Below are 20,374 nucleotides of genomic sequence, written 5' to 3' on the forward strand. Positions count from 1 at the left end.
CTGCTGGTAAACAGAATAACCACTATTTGAATACCTACTGTGTGCCAGACCCATTTAGCTTTAGTGTTTCTATTTTCACAACAAACGTGGAGGGTATTGTCCCTGTTAAACAGGTGAGGAAACTGACACTTAGGGCTGGGCCACCTGCCCAAGGACACAAAGCTCATCAAATAACAGGCATTATTCACTCAACCACGTCTGGCTCTAAAACCCATACTGCTCCTAATCACAAAAATGCTGCTTTATATATTAATAGATTATGTTCCTATTATGAGCCAGAGCATTACTTCAATTTTACAAATGAATAGAGGTCGAGCGAGGTTAAATAACTTTCTTAAGGTTATAAAGCCATGATGTAGCACGAATGAGATTAAAATGCAGCTGGCCTGACCCCCAAACCCAGGCGTTGTCCGTGTCTCCTGCTACACTATGGATTCTGCACTCAAAACTACCTTAACAGCTCTGGCAGAAGTGACCGACTTGCCAAATCCAGTGGCCTCATTTAAATTTTCCTGTGTTCGATTTTTCTGTGGTTTAACACTACTAACTTCCTCACTCTTGAAATTATTCACTTGGTTTCCATAACACTGTTGTGGCTCTATCTACTAAGCTCTTTTACCATCTTCTATCTGATCCTTCTTACAACTTGCTTGCACTTCTCAAAGTCTAGTACATCTCTTGCTGTCCTTTCCCCCCTCATACTTCGTAAAAAAAAAAAATAGTTGCCTTTCCTTTCCAGAATTTGCTTTTACTTGTCTCATATAGTCTGGCCTGCTCCCTTTTTTCCCAGTAGCACTCATAAATTCCCACTCTCGTGCAGTCACAGAGGCTCCTTGATCAAATAAAATTTGGGCCCTGGAGTCCAAATGACAATGTAATCATAAGCAGGTGGGTAAGGAGGCTGCCCCATTAGGCTGGTTTTGAAATGGTTTGTTTCAAGTCTGGCTTTCATCGTGGAGACCAGTTTTTCTATCAAATGCACTGTTGGAGTAGATGCTTTAGCTTTTTACTGTCAATCAGCTTTACTTAAGCAAAGCCTACTTACTACATAGAGAATGCTATTACTAAATGAGGAGACATTTCATTCAGAAGAGACTATCCACTGTTTCTAATGGGGGCTGGTTCTTTGAGCAGTTATCTGAAATGGAAGTGGAGATACTGCAAGAGATAATTTTAGTAGATGAGGCTACCTTTTTTTCAGTAGGGAAACAATGTTATTTGTTCTTGACTGGAAATTTGTTAACAAAGCAGAAGTTATTTTTTTTTTCAGTTGAAATGTAAATTTAGTTCAACAATTTCAGCATCATGGCTATACCCTGGAAAAAGTACTTTGCTTAAACCACTGAACAAAATTCAGGAACACATTAAAGGCAGAGTTAAGGCAGGTGCTAAGATTCTAATCTTGAAAGGGCCAAGAGCAGCCTTGTTACTAGTCCTACTCCTATTTTAAGCTGGTCTCCTGAGGTTAAAGAATCTAGCTCACCTATCCTGTTGAGTGTAAAGGTCTGCTGCCCTGAAGGCATTCAGTAATTGCATATTCAACGAGGTAATAGTTTTGTCCAAGGACAGTCTTGTTAATAGTAGTATAAAACATAAAGTTATAGTAATTATCAATTATTCATCTTCACAGGTTAATTGTCAACCCTCTTCACCCAACTTTTCCCCCACTGTTTCAAGATCTTTCTTAAACTTATGAATCCTTGAGAGTCAGATTTTTGAAGCCCAAAGTGAATGAAACTGTCTACCATTTCCTGATTAACTCTTAAAACAGTCCTGCATTCCTGCAAATAGCAGAAATTATTTTTACGATTGAAATAATGACCTCACTTTCCCAGGCATGTAGCTTCAGCTGTTCTGACCACGGGCAGGTCAGGAATGTCAAACATTCACAAATGAACTCATGTGAATCTGCATAAATAAACACAGTACTTCAATGAGGACTGTGTGATAAAAAGAAACTATATACAAAAAAACCCAAAACAAACCAACAAAAACCATATTGTGTTTCCAACACTTTGAAATACAATACAAAAAAATCCGCCTTTTTGGTAGAAGCATTCCATAGAAACTTTGGGGCTAAAATTGTTTAAAAAATTAGGACAAATTAAAATTACACTCAGTGGCCTGGTCTAACTTTAAATGACAAGAAGTTATGTACAAAAGATTAGAACAGATATGGGGTGATGTTGGCAGGTATGTTAAACTTTAGGATTTAAAGCTACCAAAGCTATCATACACATGTAAATTTTACAGGAAATTATTTTTAAAATTGGAAGGCAAAGTGCAGGAAACTCAATAAAGGCGGTTAAAATTGGATTTCTTTAAAAAGGGGGAAGAATGAATAGTAGAGGAGTAGGATTGTTAGGAAAACTGGCAGGAGTAAGGGGGAGGTCTAACAACCATATTATTTTCTAGGATTTGCCTCACTACCATTCTTTCTTTATTTTTGGCTGCGCCGCACGTGCGTCTTGTGGGATCTTAGTTCCCTGACCAGGGATTGAACCCCGGCCCTTGGCAATGAAAGGGCAGGTGGAGTCCTAACTACTGGACCGCCAGGGAATTCCCACTACCTTTCTTTAGAAGTTGCAACCAAGGGCTTCCCTAGTGGCGCAGTGGTTAAGAATCCACCTGCCAATGCAGGAGATATGGGTTCAAGCCCTGGTCGGGGAAGATCCCACGTGCTGCGGGGCAACTAAGCCTGTGCGCCACAACTACTGAGCCTGTGCTCTAGAGCCTTCGAGCCATAGCTACTGAAGCCCGCGTGCCTAGAGCCCATGCTCTGCAACAAGAGAAGCCACTGCAATGAGAAACCCACGCACAGCAACGAAGACCCAACGCAGCCAAAAATAAATAAATAAATAAAAAATTACAACCAAGACCAACAAAGCCAATTTGGGTAAATAAAGAAATTTTAAACAAGTAAGTTTCTATTATAAAGTTTAATTACGGTTCAGAAAAAATTGAGTGAATAACTTTCTCTGAAAAAATATATCGACTCTTTGTAGACTGCAGTTATTGGGGGAGGGGAAGGTAGGGGTAAGTTAAACTACCCTATTTTCTATTCTGAAAATGACAAAAAGTCCCATTTCCAGTCTGATTATAGAGATGCACGTGCCCCAAATGGTTGAGAATAAATACAACAGAAAAGCAAAAGCTGTAAAGCTAAGGGCATGCAATAGGCTCTAAGAGAAAGTCTCAGAAATACCCAAAGTAGCAACAAGGAAAGTTTGGCTGGAATTTGAAGTTCTTTTCAGTCATCTTTGTCTTTTGCTCCATGTTTAAGGATGCGCGTGAACTCAATGTAATTGAAATTCCCCTTTTTGTCAATAGGTGCTTCTCTGTACAGCTCGTCCACTTCCTCATCTGTAAACCGATCTCCCATTGTGGTCAGCAGCTCTCGCAGGTAATCCTCCTGAATGGTGCCTAAAGAGAAAAGAACCAGGGATCAGAAGACACACTACTCTGAGGAGTAATTGCAAGGGGCATCTACACTTGACTAAGCATGGGCTTTATGTTAAGAACTAGAAGCACGCAAATGTATGAAATATGAGGTCCTGACATGCTGAAGTCAGCCTCAACAGACAGCTGCCTAGAAAATGCCCTGTTGCTTAGTGACATTAACCTGCTCTGCTCTACTGACCTCACCCGACATCCATCTCCTGATCTCAATAACAGTGGCTAAGCCTATGCCTAACCACAAGCCATAAAGTATGATTAAGGAATCTAAGCCTCATGGTTCCTTAAAGTAGCATGGTCACACTTATTCTACGAGTAAATATACTAAAATCATCATAAACATCAATAAAGTGCTTCAGTGGAAAGAATACTGAAGTCTTGAGGTCCAGTTTTAACAAGCTATGTTACTTCAGGCATTTCACTTTACCTCCTTCTTTTTCTTTATATGTAAAATGAGATTAAAAAAAATTTTCTAAACAAATCTAATTTTAGATTCAGTAACAAATATGTTCAGGCCCAGGATGTGCAAAAACACTGAGTAGATATTTGAGCATTAACTACGTTGCAGACACTGGGATAGGCATTGGGGCTACAGTGGTGAGCTGAGAGGAAGGCTTTCTACTCTGGACTTGTGAAAGCAGGGTTCTCATAAAGCCTGACTGCACATAAGAATCATCCAGGGAGCTCAAAACAAAACAACCCCAGAGGCCACCCTTGACTTATTATCTGTTACTGATATTTTAAAAAGGCTCCCCAAGTAAATCCCACGAGCTATCATGACTGAGACCCACTAATGCAGTAATCCAAAGGTAATACATGACCATTCAAGCACAGAAATTTTGAAATTCATAAAGTAAAAAAAGAAAAATCTGACAACTTCCTTGTATGTGAAATTAAGCTAAAACATTGATAATATATTTCCTATGAGTTTAAAGTGTAAGGTCAGTTCACAAAAGAAACTCTAGATTTATGGATTGTTTTTGCTAATTCAATCCTAGATTAAAAAAAAAAAGTTCTCCAAATCTTAGACTTTTAGCTTGTAGAAATAAATCCTCATCTCCAGCCAAGTCATTCAACTATCATGTAAAATCATCATTGACTATGTGCAAGGGACTGTGGTAGGAGCTGGGAGGGGTTACAAGGATGGGAATGGAATGCTGGAAGACACAGCTATTATCCTGGGATCAGGGAGACTGTGATGATTAGAAATAAGCACACGGGCTTCCCTGGTGGCGCAGTGGTTGAGTCCGCCTGCTGATGCAGGGGACACGGGTTCGTGCCCCGGTCCAGGAAGATCCCACATGCCGCGGAGCGGCTGGGCCCGTGAGCCATGGCCGCTGAGCCTGAGCGTCCAGAGCCTGTGCTCCACAACATGAGAGGCCACAACAGTGAGAGGCCCACGTATAGCAAAAAAAAAAAAAAAGAAATAAGCACACAACTAAAGTAGGAGCTCAGGTGGAGTATGTGCCAGTAGAGACATACATAAAATACTTCGGAGGGGGAAAGGGAGAACGTTTACATTTTCCCAGAGGTCAGGAGAAAATAGTATGAAAACACAGGTAAGGCTCTATAAAGAAAGTGACCATTGAGATGACTTTAAAGAATAAATAAGACACTTTACTCTTTTATGGTTTTATTCCCTTCCACTAAAATAGTAATACCCATTGACTGTAAAAAATTCAATCAATACACAAATGTTTTTAGCAGGAAAAAGGTCTCTTCTGCCTGCCCCTTCCCTACCCCTTCCAGAAATAACTGTTCAGAGTCTTGATTTCAAGGGGAGGGAGGAAGGAGGTGGTATAAGGAGGAAAGGCAGAGGCAGAAATGGTGGAGGTAAGTCAGGGCAACAACGCATGGAGGAGTCTGGAAGGAGGTTAGGAAGAGTTGAGGGTGGTCTACTTGAACAGGCCAAATGAGCAGTCTTGAAAGCCAGAGTGGGGAGACTATGCTTCCATGCCCAAATTATGCTTGGACTGTGTAACCAGAGGGTGTGCCTTCCTTCTCAAAAACTTGCTATGTGAGTTACCCCTTATCGGGCATGTATTTAGTTAACCTTTTGGGTGTCTTTGAGAGTTCACTCTATGCAGGCAGTAAGCTACTATCTCATTTCCTCATTTAATCCTCACAACAACCCTGAGGTAGGTAATATTACTGTCCATCTTACAAATAAGAAAACAGAGGCTTAGAGAAGTTCAGTAACTCGCCTGAAATCACACAGCTATTATGCAGAACAGGATTATGAAACCGGGGCACCTGATTCCAGAGGGAGAGGTTAGATACCAGATCTAAACACTCTCAGAGCTGAGAGGTACCTGATAAACAAACATAGGATTGTACTGGTATCACCGCCTACAGCAATTTAAACTTTTTCCAAGATTGCTCCAGTAAAAGATATTGGTTTGACACACATTTATTGAGTATCTGACCCTTGTGGAAGTATTCTAGTGAAGGAGGAACATAAGTTTCCTAAAGAAGTTTCAAATATACCTATTAAATTGTAAATTAAGTATTTAAGGGCAGAGGCAGTGAAGTGAGTGACTAACAAGCCATAGGCAAAACCTGTCCCCCCAAATCCCCCAAACCTCAGGTATGGTATAAACCTAAGGGTATTACATGTCATCACATTTCAAGTTATTGTATATTTTAGTTGCCATAACCAAAAATTAAATCACTTGGTAATTAAAGGTTACCTCAGACTTACCAGTTGCTTCTTCATCAAAGCAAGCAAAAGCGTTTCTGATGACATCTTCTGGATCGGTGCCATTTAGCTTTTCACCAAACATCGTGAGAAACATGGTAAAATTTATGGGACCTGGAGCCTCATTCATCATGGCGTCCAGATACTCATCAGTTGGATTTTTCCCTAAACAAAAAAGAGGGTCATAATTTTAAGAGGGTGGTAATTACACCACAAAGCGCATCAACAATTCATCATGGTAAACATTTTGACAAGAAAGACGGTCATTTAAACAGTTTGCTATTTGCATTCAAGATAGCAAAACTATTCGGAAAAAAGTCTTCTCAATGAATAGGATCCGTATTAAGAGTGTGGAGACTGTGTGCTGTTCCACTGGATGTCAGGAGGAATAACACTGCTCTCACAATCAAGATCAGTGTTTGCAGTGCATGCACGTACACGGCTGGCCCCCAGCCTAACCCTGAAACTTGGCCAGAAATCTGCAGGTGTTCCGGGGACCATGCTTTGGGAAACAATGCTCCAGACTTCGAATCTTAGTGAACTGTAACATCATTAGATTGGCTTCACAAAGCATCATTAGATTGGCTTAAGAAATAAATATAAAAGGTGTTATAGAAATTCTATTTGATTTATTAATGTTAAAACTGATCATTACCCAGGGAGGCAAGCATATCATGCAAGTCTTCCTTGTCGATGAAACCATCTCTGTTCTGATCGATCATGTTGAAGGCCTCCTTGAACTCCTGAATCTGTGACTGGTCAAACATGGCGAACACGTTGGAGGTTGCGCGCTGGGGGCGCTTCTTGGTGGTCTTGGTCTTTGCTCTTTTGCTCGACATGGTGGCGGTTAAATCCTAACAAATAAGGGAAATACAAGAAATAACAAAAAGTAAGCTGAACCAACCTTCCTGATACGTTTGAGCCACTTAGAGATGTGTCTAAAGACTATTCCACAGGATAGTATCACTTGGCAAAAATCTCTCTCAACTAATCGATACCATTATGCAGAGAATCACTCTACAAAGAGAAAAACCAGACTCATGCTCTGAGTTCACTCATCCTTAGTAGTTGTGACGAAACTACGACCAACATTAATTCAAAGCTCAGAGCATTATCAACAAGATTTCCTGTCCCCAGTACTACTGGACAGCTGATTAAGGACCAATAACCCAATCTACTAGCTTAGTAACAATATAGAAAACAAGAAACAAAAAATGTTGGGTTCTGTACATCAGTGCTATGGAGTACTGAGGGACATTAACTCATCTTCAACAGGTTATCCTTCTGCAGCCCTAGCTGAAACCAGCCTCCCATTCTAAGGTGGACAGAAAGAAGGAAGGAGGATTAACTGATGGGACAGGTCTTCATCTCCTAATCTTACTGCCAAATACCATTCTTCCACTCGCAACTAACATTTCTTATCGCACCCTCACTCCTGGAATCAAAGTACTTCAGGAAAGATATCTGTTAAAAGGCTAACTGAAAAAGTATAGAAAACTCCAAAGGTAATTCATCAATAATTAAGTTTTGTAAATATTTCCACTCTATCTTAACCAATTTGTTGCACAGAGCTAAGCTAAATCACTTGAGGTGACTAAGTCCTCGAAACAAAAACCAGAGCACAATAAAAATTTTTAAAGCACTTTAGTTTTTAAAAAGTTTTAGAAAGCATTTTAAGAGGTACAGAAACTACCTTTGCTCTCTAATCTAAATTTATCCCTGTAAAATTTAAGTTAAAAATAATGTTTAATAATACCTAAGATGAAGAGGTAATTTTCCTTTCAACACAATCTTTAATACTATAAAAGTTTGTTTGAAGTTAAAAATCCCACAGTCATCAGATAATAAAATTTTACCATACCATCTTTCAGAGCTGAGGTGGCAATGGCAGTCTGCAAAACCTCTAACACACAAGACTGAGACACTGTATTCAGTTATATTCTTTGAAGCAGGTCTAAAATAGGCACTACTGATTTCACTCTCTGACCAGGACAACAATTTTAAAGCTTACGTTCTGAAAACAACATTTAACTATGATGTAGCAAAACACTATGCCCTTACTCTAAAAATAAGTCTGTGGATTGCAAAGAATGAAGTACTACCTAGATGTCAGTACTGCAAAGTAACTTTAGAACACAACGCTCCACATGAGTTTAAAAACTTATTACTTACATTCTTTCCTTGATTACACCACATCAGCCAGGCTAAATTCAATTATGGAAATAATTAGAAAAGCTCTGACTCTGCCTCAGATTTTCTTTTTTTTAAGCTAAATCTGTTCTCAGATTTTAGAAGGAAATTCCACAAAGGAGAGTCACAAATTCCAGTCCATTAAATATAGCACTCCTAGGATACACTGGAATGTGTTGCTGGTAAGATATACTCTACGTGACATAGCAGTTATGATATATACTCTTCCCTAGTTTCCAAGTTTCCTTTCATCACCCTTTTATGAATGCATATTTTCACTCTGTAACACCTCTGGACGCAGTAAATCCCACTATTATCTAAACTATATGGAACTGTAATGTCCCCCTCTATTCTAAATGCAGTTTTAAAAACTACAAGGAGTTATAACATATATGTATTATTCTTCCATCTCTTAAATGGACTCCAGGACTTGGGTTAGCAGTTGAGACCCAATGAGCGGCATATATTTACCAGTCCACGTCTCTTTAATATTTTAGGTATGCCATGTCTTTGCAAAACAAAACACATCTTTAAAAAGTCTGTTTTGTTTGACTACATTATATTCCCCTAATGACGCGCAAATGTCAGTTATTTTAAGAACAAAGAAACTGATGAAAATTATAGGTCAAATGGTTGATAAAACTGATTTTTTTAATCTACAAAACCTCATAGGGCTTCCCTGGTGGCGCAGCGGTTAAGAATCCGCCTGCCAATGCAGGGGACATGGGTTTGAGCCCTGGTCTGAGAAGATCCCACATGCCATGGAGCAACTAAGCCCGTGCGCCACAACTACTGATCCTGCACTCTAGAGCCCACGAGCCACAACTACAGAAGCCTGTGCACCTAGAGCCTGTGCTGTGCAACGAGAAGCCACCGCAATGAGAAGCCCGCACACCACGACGAAGAGTAGCCCCCGCTGGCCACAACTAGAGAAAGCCCACGCACAGCAACGAAGACCTAACACAGCCAAAAATAAATAAATAAAATTATAAAATACAAAACAAAAAAACTCATAATACTCAATTTGGTGCGGGTCCTCTATACACCTTTTTAAAACTTAGTTTGGATTATAAAGTAACACACACCCACTTCTTGAATTTTGATATATTTCCTATTTAGCCTTTTTACAGTTGTTTTTTTTTTAAATAAATAAATTTATTATTTTTGCCAGTGTTGGGTCTTCGTTGCTGCGCACGGGCTTTCTCTAGTTGCGGTTAGTGGGGGCTACTCTTCATTGGGTTGAGTGCCTTCTCATCGCGGTGGCTTCTCTTTGTTGCGAAGCACAGGCTCTAGGTGCGTGGGCTTCAGTAGTTGTGGCACGAGGGCTCAGTAGTTGTGGCCCGTGGGCTCTAGAGTGCAGGCTCAGTAGTTCCGGTGCACGGGCTTAGCTGCTCCACGGCCATGTGAGATCTTCCTGGACCAGGGCTCGAACCCGTGTCTCCTACACTGGGCAGGCGGATTCTTAACAACTGTGCCACCAGGGAAGTCCCCTATTTAGCCTTTTTAAAATCATGCATTCTTTCAATTTGTAAATGCATTCTAACATAGTTTTTAAACATTATAAAGGTTTTTTGGGGGTCAGAACTGACAGTGGTCTCACAGAATTTTTCTTTATCTCATTCGATACTTAACCATCAACCTTTAATATGATCAGCAGAATTACATTCATGTGCATTAAATGTCATGAGTGCTGATTATTATTTAAGAATTAAGAAATGTAAGGTAGGTGTGCTATCTTCAAGGAGCCTAAAATATAGTTGGGGGGGCAACTTTAAAGAAATGAGATGATTGGTTCAACTTATGAAATGAGTCACATAGTTTTCATTCCAGAAGTATGGCTCTCAAGTTAAAACAATGCGTAACAAAAATGAAAAATAACTCAAAGGTGGTACATGATTATCAAATATTGTGAGTTCAGAAAAGATCTTTGTTTCTAACAGATTTGGGCGGGGCGAGAAGACTGAAAAATCCTAAAAGCTACAAGACATCCTTAGAATTAAGAGACTTAAATGTTAGTCTTAGTTCTAACAAATTAGGGTAGTTAATTCTACCAAAAACTGGTAGTATACCGTTGGGCAAGTTACTACATGGGCCTTTACTTTTTCACGGAGGTTGGATTCTGATCTGTGAGTTTATCTCCCACCAGAAACCCAGATCCTTATAGTGACAGGGAGTTCAGCTTTGCAGTCAGTTATTTCAAAATAAGGAAAGGGTGTTTTTTATTTTCCCCTACCAAACTGAAAGTATGGGTGGAATAAACACTGGCGGAGAGGAAGCCAAATAAGGAACAGTGCTATGATCCGAAGGAGATCATTGATGACAGATACTGTCATTGTCCTCCTTGCTATGATTCTAGTATGCTGTCCACTTTTACCCTCCCCAAACGAGTCAACCTATAACCCTCTGCATGTAACAAGCCTTCAGCAAACACACAACTCTCATGAACTAGGGCAAAATAAAACTGAAAATATTTTATTCATCAATGTAACTATTCTTTATTTAGGGTGGGAAGATTGCCATGAAGGCACCTGAGATTTCCGAGTTATGTCCTCACTCATCCTAAGTTATAGTCTAGAGTCTTTTTTTTTTTTTGCGCAGTACGCGGGACTCTCACTGTTGTGGCCTCCCCCGTTGCAGAGCACAGGCTCCGGACGCGCAGGCTCAGCGGCCATGGCTCGGGCCCAGCCGCTCCACGGCATGTGGGATCTTCCCGGACCGGGGCACGAACCTGCGTCCCCTGCATTGGCAGGCGGACTCTCAACCACTGCGCCACCAGGGAAGCCCCTAGAGTCTATTTTTGAAGCATTTAATTTAAGATCTTTGGTGTGAAGGGCTATATGTTGTATGGAACTTGAAAACCCACAGACTCACAGAGGCAACTTCTATTAAATATATAGAAGAGATTCAGTCAAGGAGATTCAGTTTACAGACCTGAAGGAGTATAATCTTGTCTTAATCAGGGAAAGGGAGTGTTGGTAGTAATGAATTTCTAGATTTATCCTTTTAGCTTGATCAAATACGCAGAGAATCATTCAGGGTTATGACAAAAGGAGGGATACAAACTATGTAAGGAAGATGTTAGACTAGATTAAGTGATGGGGGAAATGGAAAATAAAGATCCTCAAAGAGGCTTTCCCCACACATCAAGGGCAACCAGAAGATTTTTCAGAATTTCTAGATACTTTGGTTTCATTTATAAAATGGGATTAATCCATACCAATATTACATTAGATTACTCTAGTTAGAATCCTAGAGTCCAGCGTTTGTAGTGGTAATAAATGGAAACTAATCCTAAGACTTTTTCTACAGGATTAACACTCAAATTGATAGTATTCTGGAAATATGATTATATTCTTTAAGGAAAAACTCCCATTTTAGAAAACACTTCTTAATGTAAGAGCACGTAGTATCTGCTTACCAAATCTACCGTCTCATTTAATCAATGCACTTCTTTTTTCAAAGCTAAGTATATGTAATTTTGGGGGGCTAACCACGGCTTTTTAAAAGTACATTTTCAGGCTGGTGCTTCCGTTCCAACTAAAACAAGTTTTCAATTCCTATGCAAACTTCCGGTAGAAGGTAGGATTAGTTCCCTTAGACTGCCACACCCAAAAAGTTCTCAGCACTTGACAAAGGCAATTCTTTGTCGTGGTTCACTTGCCAGTAAAGCGTCACTTTTTTAAATAAAAAGCTTTTTCTGGTTAAGTTTTATCAAAAGACTTCCAGAACATGAAACAAATAGTAGTAATCTTAGGAAATATTCACTTTCTTCACCTTTAGATACAAAACTTTTTGCACGTAAGTTAAAATCTCAACCTAACGCTTATTTCTGTTTCAAAGTTCTGTAAAGAACTGATACACTCTTTGATAAACCTATTCAACTACTTTAAAAGGAAAACACTTTGGGAAATTGACTTAACCCCGAGTTTCCACCCAAGAGTAACACGGTATTGTATTTTGGAGTTTTTCTGGAGCCGCAAACTAAACCCCGAACTCCTCTTTGTCCAAATATCACTTAAAAATAAAACTCTAATTACAAAAGTGGACACTGAGCTGAGGAAGTTGCTAATTTGAGGTGGTTATTCCCACTAAACGTAGCCACACAGCTGCAACAACAGATGCAGCGCGGGGGGGGGGGTGAGGGGGGCGCACTGGGCACAGTTTTTGCGCAAACTCTCTTGAATCGGGCAAGTTTACGTTATAAACTAAACTTAGTCCCAGAGTCAGCTCCGCTGGGCTCGGGTTTCGCAGGCCTGCTGTCGCTCAAGCTCGCGGCGCCAGCAGAGTAAGCCACACTTCCCGAGCTCCTACTTTGGGCAAAGGAGCGAAGTCGGCGTCTGGGCCGCTTCCGGCCGCGGCCTTCGATGCTGGAGCTGGCACTGGGGCTCAAAACCCGGGAACCGGCTGGTACACCTGCCCAGGTGCGCTCCCGGCGCCGGGGGAGCGCCACTGCCCCCCCCCAAGCCGTCCCGAGGGAATGCGCCCCGAAATGGGCCTCACGCGCCCGACCGCGAGCACCACTCACCCTGCTCAGCCGCGAGAACTCGAACGCTTCAGGGAACCCCTCGCTGCCCTGACTGCCGCTACAAACTCCCTTCCACTCCCAGAGACGCTGCAAACAACTCTTCCGGCCTCCGCTTAGCGGACCGGAAGGAAGCGAGTCACCATTCTCTGCTAACAGTGTGAGCCTGGTTTAATGGAAGGGCGACGGAGCGGGGGAGTTGCCGGTGTGCTCAAAGGGCGCAGTTTTGACCAAGTGCATGGGAAGGATGTGTAAAGCGGGCAACTTAGAACGTAGAAGAAGGTGTAATAGTTCGCCGGGTCTGATGACTGAGTTTTCCTTTTTTTTAATACCTCTTCTTACAATGTAAGCTTTTCTTCCCCCCTCTCCTCTTAGCAAATGGTTGACTCTGTCCTGAGGGTTTGCCCCTCCGCACATTCCAGGGCCCGGCCAGGGGCGGGGCCCAACAGCCCAAGTCCTTGTAGGGAAATCGCGGAGAGGGCTTCGCGGCCCACGTGACTGGCCTTCGCCCCGCCTCAGAAAGCCCCGCCCCTGCCGCCGAGCAGTCGTGCGCCTGCGCGTGTGGCTCACCTCAGGGTGACTCAGGAGGTTTAGAGATCGGCCTGCAGGTCCCCGAGCGGCCCGCGTCTACCGAGAGGAGGCCTTTGGACAAAAGATTTGATCTCTGTGTACCGTGTTATTTTATGAAGAGTCCCGCCCCTCCCCACAGAAGCAAACATTGTTTAGTCCCGAGGGCCCTCAGACAAGAAGCCGCTATTTATTCGTCCCAGAAGGATTTCCTCAGGCCACGGGCGGCCGAAGACCTCCTCCCTATTCAAAAACGTTCGCGGTTTTGTTTCCCACCAGAGCCCCTCAGACCCCATGAAGAAGATAGCCTGACTGCGTCCGGCTCGAAAGGAAGACGCGTGACCAGCAGCGAGAGCTTCCTAACTTCGCCCCCGCCTCTGACTGTGGTTCGGGCGTGCGCCTGGTGGAAAGGGGCCCAGAAAGTGGGGCCTATTGTGCTCTGCTCTCCTTGCCCCGGGCCACTTCAGCCAGTGCGTCTTGTTAAAGGAAAGCCCTCCCCCATTGTCTTCCTGCGTCCAGACTCCTGCCCCTTGGAGGAAGGGGTGGGCTGGGGCCGATGCCACTCCAGGGTCATCCTGGCCCCGGGGTCACGTGCCTGGTCTGGCTCACGTGGCCGGAACAGTTCTGAGGTTTGGGGTCGCCCTCGAAAGCGCCCTCACTCGAGTCACCCTGCTGCTGACAAGGAAGGGAAAAGCTGCAGGATAATATACTGGAGATACGAATAAGCTACACCTTCAAGGACCTCAGGAGCATTTCGTCTCTTAACCAATAATATATTGGAGCATTTGGAAGGTAAAGGCTGCAGGATAATATACTCGAAATACGAATAAGCTACACCTTCAAGGACCTCAGGAGCATTTCGTCTCTTAACCAATAATATATTCCCAAGTTCACTTGGAGGTAAAGTCACTGAAAAATAAACAACTGCCCTAGTTCTACAGCGTGAGTGAAACGAAGATGATTAGTTTACCAAACAGCCTTGGTAGTGAGAATCACTTGGGGTACTAGTTAAAAATACACAATATTGGGGGCCCCATCTCCAGCCCGCTGAATCAGAATCTTGAAGGGCGGGTCCTGGGAAGCCATCAGTTTAACAGGGGTCCTAAGTGAGTCTTATCACCAAAGGTGGGGACACAGAGCGAGGACAGTTTAGGGTCTAAGACTAGGCAGTGAGGGCACAAACTCCAGGTGGCTGAGTCGGGGGACTGCAGATGGTTCTTGGAGCCTGGCTTGGACCCAGGGCGAGCCGCCTGCAGTGCTCACACCTCCACCTGCCACCAGGGGGCGCTAGAGCCCCCACTGCTGTCATCCCATAAGGTGAAATGGACGGTATAGTTTTCCCCTCAGGGCGGCAGGGAGCAGCAACAGTCTTTTGCTTCTATAGTATCAGATAATTGCTTTGTCTGTCTGCTTTCCTTCCATTCAGTCAACAGGTATTAAACAGCAACTGCATTGCCAGGCACTGTGGTGAGTGCTGTGGTTTATTTGGTTTTTAAAATAGAGCATAGTTTCTACCTCTGGGATAACGGGGAGGGAGTAAAGGCACAGGGAGTTATCAGGGAACAAACGTGGAACAGAAAATTACAGCATAATTTGGTAAGGTTTATAGAAGGAGCACAGAGGAGGAAATCAGCCTGTCTGGGGACTTGTGGAAAGTGTCCCTCGGAGGACTACTGAAGAGCTGATTCTAGAAGTCAGTGGGGAAAGAGAGGAGAGGGAGATTCCAGGCAAAGGGAGCAGTCTGCCTGATTGTCTGGAGGTGATCAGAGGGCCTGGCTGACTGAGCACAGGGATTTGTGTGGTCCATGTTCATTCATTAATTTATTCATTCCCCAATTAACTGTGGGTATACAAAGGTTAGCAGTGTGGAAAAATAATATCTTGATAAAATGTTATTCAAATTTCCATCTAACATTTTGATATTAAATTTTAATGATTGGACCCACCACCAAAGACCTCTCACTCTAATATCTCTTCCCTTGTGGACCCTTCGGGAGATCTTTGCCCTCAGGTGACAATCTCCTTTACACCTTGTCATTAAAAGTTTAGAGACCTGGGATGGGTTTCACATCTTTCCTTTAGCCTACTGAGTAACCCTGAGGGCAAGTCATTCAACTGATCTGAGAGTCAATTTTCTGATTTGTAAAACAGAGGATAACATCTGTCCTTATTTTGTAGAGTTTTCTGATTAAATGAGTTTATATGAAAGTTTTCACTGAGTACAGTGGCTTTCAAATTTTTGACAACTCACAGAAATTTATATCACTAAGCAATACTTGACTGCCTGTAATACTTTCTAAGATTTCTATTCTTGTCAACGTTATGCCATTTAATTTTTTTAAATGCTCAAGACCTACTACATGTGAATTTATGATCCACTAATGTGGAGGTTCACAACCAGGGGTGACTTTCCCCCGAGGGAACACTTGGCAATGTCTGGAGACAGTTTTGATTTTCATAACCAGGGAGCTGCTACTGGCATCTAGTGTGTAGAGGCCGGGGATGCTGCTAAACACCCCACAATGCACAGGACAGCCCCCTACAACAGAGCATTATTCTGCCAAAAATGTCAGTAGTGCCAAGGCTGGGAAAAACCATGTTTCAGGAACTCAGACTATATAGTATGCAATTATTTGGGGGTGCTGTAATTACACTGAAAGGGCACTATTGCTCCTGCCTCAAGGTAAGGCTCTTTTCCACGCCCCCCCCACCCCGAGATCAGCTCTAAAGAAAGAAAAAAGCACAGAGAGAAAGAAAAGGAACACACAGTTACTATATACCTCTTATGTACTAGGTATTAGTACATAAGCATTTTTATCATTTAATTAGTACATAAGCTTTTTTTTTGAGGTACGTGGGCCTCTCACTGTTGTGGCCTCTCCTGTTGCGGAGCACAGGCTCCGGATGCGCAGGCTCAGCGGCCATGGCTCACGGGCCCAGCCGCTCTGCCGCATGTGGGATCCTCCCGGACCGGGGCATGAACCCGCGTCCCCTGCATCGGCAGGCGGACTCTCAACCACTGCGCCACCAGGGAAGCTCCATAAGCATTTTTATTAGTACATAAGCATTTAATTAGTACATAAGCATTTTTATCATTTAATTCTTACAATGACCCCGTGAGGTAAGTATTATCACCTCTGTTTCACAGATTAGGAAACCGAGGCTTAAATACTTTAGTGACTTGCACATGTTACCAAAAGACAATAAAAGAACCAGGGTTATAACTCATGTCTCTGCTTGTCCAGGGGTAAGATAGAAGGGCAGAGGCCAGTGTTTCTTGTTCACGAATCCCTAACTCCTAATAAAGGGCCTAATTATCCATGGGTGCCAATAAATATTCAGTAACTGGTTACTTGTTCAAGTGCACATAGCTAGTAAGTGTCCTGACCCAAAGCCCACATTTAATTTTACTATGCTGCACTCTCTTCTTTGGTCCAAGGAGGGGAACTCCATACCCAAACAACAAAGAAGCATAGCTGAATTGACCCTTGGTGTTTACTACCTAAGTCAATAATTTTGTAATGATCACTTGCAATTTTTATTGCATGTAAGAAATTTTTGAATGTTAAGAGACATGGCTTACGTTCTGGTTTTACCTACATAAGTGGAATTCTAATTCTCTGTACATGAAATAGAATGTAACAATTAGCATTAATTCAGTAAAACAGTAGGAGGAGCTTCTTTCTTTTAAATGAAGTAAAGGTGTTTGAGTTAATCTGTATTTACTTTAAAGTTAATAGCTTAAAAGCGCCAAAACTACAAGTAGTATATTAAAAGGGTATAGAAAATTCTACATAAAGAATTGCATTTAAAAAAAAAATCACAATTATTTCTAAATTCGGGAATGATATTAAAAAAATAATGTGAAGTTGAATTAAGAATATTTGAGGAAAGTTATTACTTCCATACTAGTAAATCTGAAAAAATAAGATAGATAAATGCTTAGGAAAATTAAAATACTAAACAAGATACAAGAAGAGAGAATATGAATAAACCAAACCAAAATAAGAAATAAGAATTACCTAGAAAATAAGTTACTGGGCTCTGGTAATTAACTGAAGAAATGCTGCTCCAACTACTAAAAGACAAAGATTCCTAATATAATATTATGATTCATAATTTGAAATACATAGCCTAACATAGTTGATTCTAATAATATTTTGTTAATGAATGAGTATAGTGACCAAATTACATTTTCTGAATTAATCTTATGAGGGAAAAATTTTTTAAAAAATACCCCCAAATTAAACTAATACCTAAAACAAAAATTATGATTTAGGCTTGCTACAATTAACTCTTTAGTTTCTTCATCTGGAAAAGAGCATAATAATGGTATTCATGTTATTCAACCATTGTATGGATTAGGTGAGATAGTCCATGTACATTTCTGAGTGAGAAATCGACTTTGGTTGGTTAAGGCACTGAGATTTGGAGTTTGTCGAGCAGTTAACCTAACCTAGCTAATTAATGTACCCATATTTTGTCTACCTGGCTGGAGGAAACAAGCTGAATGGGCACACTTTAAATAATGACAACAGACGTCAAGTGGGCCCTTGATGCTACCTAGGTACTCGTGACATTTCTCTATTTCTTTCATGCTCCTAATCTCTTCGATGTCAGTTTTATAACTTCTGTCTTCTCTCACCTTCAACACCTTCCCCCGATCCTTGCTCTCAGTCCATGACCTTGCTTCTGAGTCACTGAGAAAAAAAATGACTCCCGCAAGCTCCCACACCACCCACATTTACCCACCAACCAGCATCTGTCCCCATTTGTTGTCTTCTCACTCCTCTTTTGTTAAATTGAGAGGAACCCTCCTTGCTCCTATGGAAAACCAGTTCCTCCCTTTGCTCACTCATGTCACTCCAACAATTCTGCCCTCCCCAGCGTCATCAGGTTCTCTCTCTCTTTATTGGGTTATTCCCATCAACAAGTAAGCTGTAATGTATCGCATGTATGGCAGGCTCCCCACATCCTAATTCCAGAACCTGTGACTATGTTAGGTTACATAATAGAGGAATTAAGAATGAAATTAAGGTTGCTAATGAGCTGACCTTAAAATAGGGAGTTTATGCTGTGTTATCACGATGGGCACAGTGTAATCACAAGGGTTTAAAAGTAGAAGAAGGAGGCAGAATATGACAATCAGAGGGAGATGTGACCATGGAAGAATGTTCAGAGTGATGTAACATTGCTGGCTTTAAAGATGGAGGAAGGGGGCCAGGAGCCAAGGAATGTGGATGAACTCCAGAAGCTAGAAAAGACGAGGAAACAGATTCTCCCCTAGAGTCTTTAAAAAGGAACATAGTCTTGCTGACAGCCTGATTTTAGCCTAGTGAGACCCAAGTTGGGCTTCTAATCTACACAACTGTAGGAAAATTAAGTTGTATTGTTTTAAACCACTAGGTTTGTGGTAATTTGTTATAGCAGCAATAGAAAACTGCTATAGTATAAACAAACACCAAAAAAAACCCTCTTTCTGATGCCCTTTCCTCCTCCAGCTATTGTCCTGTTTCTTTGTTCCCCTTTATAAAAGTCCTCAGAAGAGTCACCTATACTCACTGGCTCTAGTTCTCTGTTAAACTCACTATAATAAGGCTTATTTTCCCAGCCACTCCACCAACAAGCGCTTATCAAGGTCACCAATGACCTCCATGTCATCATGGCCAATTGCCCGAGTGATCACTCCCTCACCTTTGAAATACTTTCTTCTTTGCTTCCAGGATGCCTCACTCTCCTGGTTTTCCTCCTTCCTTACGGCTACTCTTCAATGTCTTTTGCCAATACCTCCTAATTTCCCTAATCCCTCAGTGTAGCCCAGAACTCAGTGCTTGGCTTTCTTTTCTTTTCTGTCGACACTCCTTCCCTAGCTGATCTTATCTACTTTCATGGCTTTAAATACTACTTAGACACTGATCACTCCCAAGTGTGTATCTCTGGCCAAAACCTCTGCCCTGCACTCCAGACTCACGTATCTAAATATTCACTTGACATTTCCAAGAGGAGGTCTGCCAGGCATCTAAACCTTCAGACTCCAAAACCTGCTCTTCCTGTTGTCTTCTCCAGCTTGGTTAATGGCATTTCAATCCTTTAAGTTGCTCAGGTCAAAAACCTTTGACTCATCTATGCCACCGCTTTTTCTTTCATGACCTTCATCCAGTCTTTCAGTCAAAGTATCTCCAGGGTCTAGAACAGTTATTAGCACATACCTATTGGTTAAGTCCTTCAAAATATATTGGAATATGACTTAGTCTCACCAACTTTACTACCATTTTAGTGCAAGGTAACCTCTCTCAAGCCTGGATTTTTGCAATAGCCTTCTAACTTGTCTCCTTACTTCCACGTCCCCCTATGTGGTACTTCCACACTGCCAAAGAGTAATCCTTTAAAATGTAAACCAGAACATATTCCCTATTAAGTTCCATGAAGACAGGGTTTTTAGGCTTCTTTGTTTACTGAAGTATCCCCAAGACCTAGAACAGTGATTATTATTAGCACATTACAGGCACTCAGTAAGTAAAAATACATATTGACTGAATGAAGAGCTGGAAAGTAGAACATAAGGGGAAAATGGTAGAACTATGAGGCTAAAGGAGTAAGCAGAGACTGTATCCCAAATGGCCTCTAAGTCATTTTCTGAAGGTCAGTAGGATACCACTGATCTGTCTTAAGTATGGGGTTAATATGAGCAGAATTGTGTTATTTTAAAATTGCTCTGATAGTTCAGAGGAATAGCCTGGGAGAAGGAAGAATCGGGATTTCTGACAGATGACACTGACAATCACTGAAATGAGGAACATGGGGGAGAAGTAGTTTGGAGTGTGGGGTATGGTGACGGTAGGAAATGACAGTTACAGTTTTGGACGTTTTGAGGTAGTGGATTAGAAGACAGTACAGAGGCATTCACTAAAACAGCACAAAGAGACAAGAAGATAAAAGTA

The 20,374-nt window shown here is 41.8% G+C and overlaps 2 protein-coding genes across 5 annotated transcripts in view; one reads left to right on the forward strand and one right to left on the reverse strand.

Annotated features, from left to right (window-relative positions):
• Positions 1–2,920: 2,920 nt before the first annotated feature.
• On the reverse strand, positions 2,921–13,028 carry LOC132436160 (myosin regulatory light polypeptide 9). The gene is made up of 4 exons (XM_060028735.1): positions 12,870–13,028; positions 6,810–7,008; positions 6,158–6,319; positions 2,921–3,423 (listed from the first exon to the last, which is right to left on the reverse strand). The coding sequence occupies exons 2-4, from the start codon at positions 6,991–6,993 to the stop codon at positions 3,251–3,253; spliced, it is 519 nt and encodes a 172-aa protein (XP_059884718.1). The 5' UTR covers positions 6,994–7,008; positions 12,870–13,028; the 3' UTR covers positions 2,921–3,250.
• Positions 13,029–13,444: 416 nt separating this feature from the next.
• MYOM1 (myomesin 1) overlaps positions 13,445–20,374 on the forward strand; it is a 160,727-nt gene continuing 153,797 nt past the window's right edge. For 3 of the 4 annotated variants that reach the window (XM_060028740.2, XM_060028738.2, XM_060028737.2), the window contains exon 1: positions 13,445–14,333. The gene's annotated coding sequence lies outside the window, so the exon portion shown is untranslated. The remainder of the gene's footprint in view (positions 14,334–20,374) is intronic. The other variant, XM_060028739.2, reaches the window with a different exon arrangement.

This window comes from Delphinus delphis, chromosome 13 (genome assembly GCF_949987515.2).
Source record: "Delphinus delphis chromosome 13, mDelDel1.2, whole genome shotgun sequence".
NCBI classification, from domain to species: domain Eukaryota; kingdom Metazoa; phylum Chordata; class Mammalia; order Artiodactyla; family Delphinidae; genus Delphinus; species Delphinus delphis.

Bases quoted from the DNA above. Each gene is read 5' to 3' on its own strand.
- LOC132436160 (XM_060028735.1), bottom strand. From the start codon at position 6,993: ATGTCGAGCAAAAGAGCAAAGACCAAGACCACCAAGAAGCGCCCCCAG. The intron at 6,320-6,809 runs GTAATGATCAGT...TTTTTTGTTTAG, and splicing joins TGATATGCTTGCCTCCCTGG to GGAAAAATCCAACTGATGAG. The intron at 3,424-6,157 runs GTAAGTCTGAGG...TTTTCTCTTTAG, and splicing joins CTTTGATGAAGAAGCAACTG to GCACCATTCAGGAGGATTAC.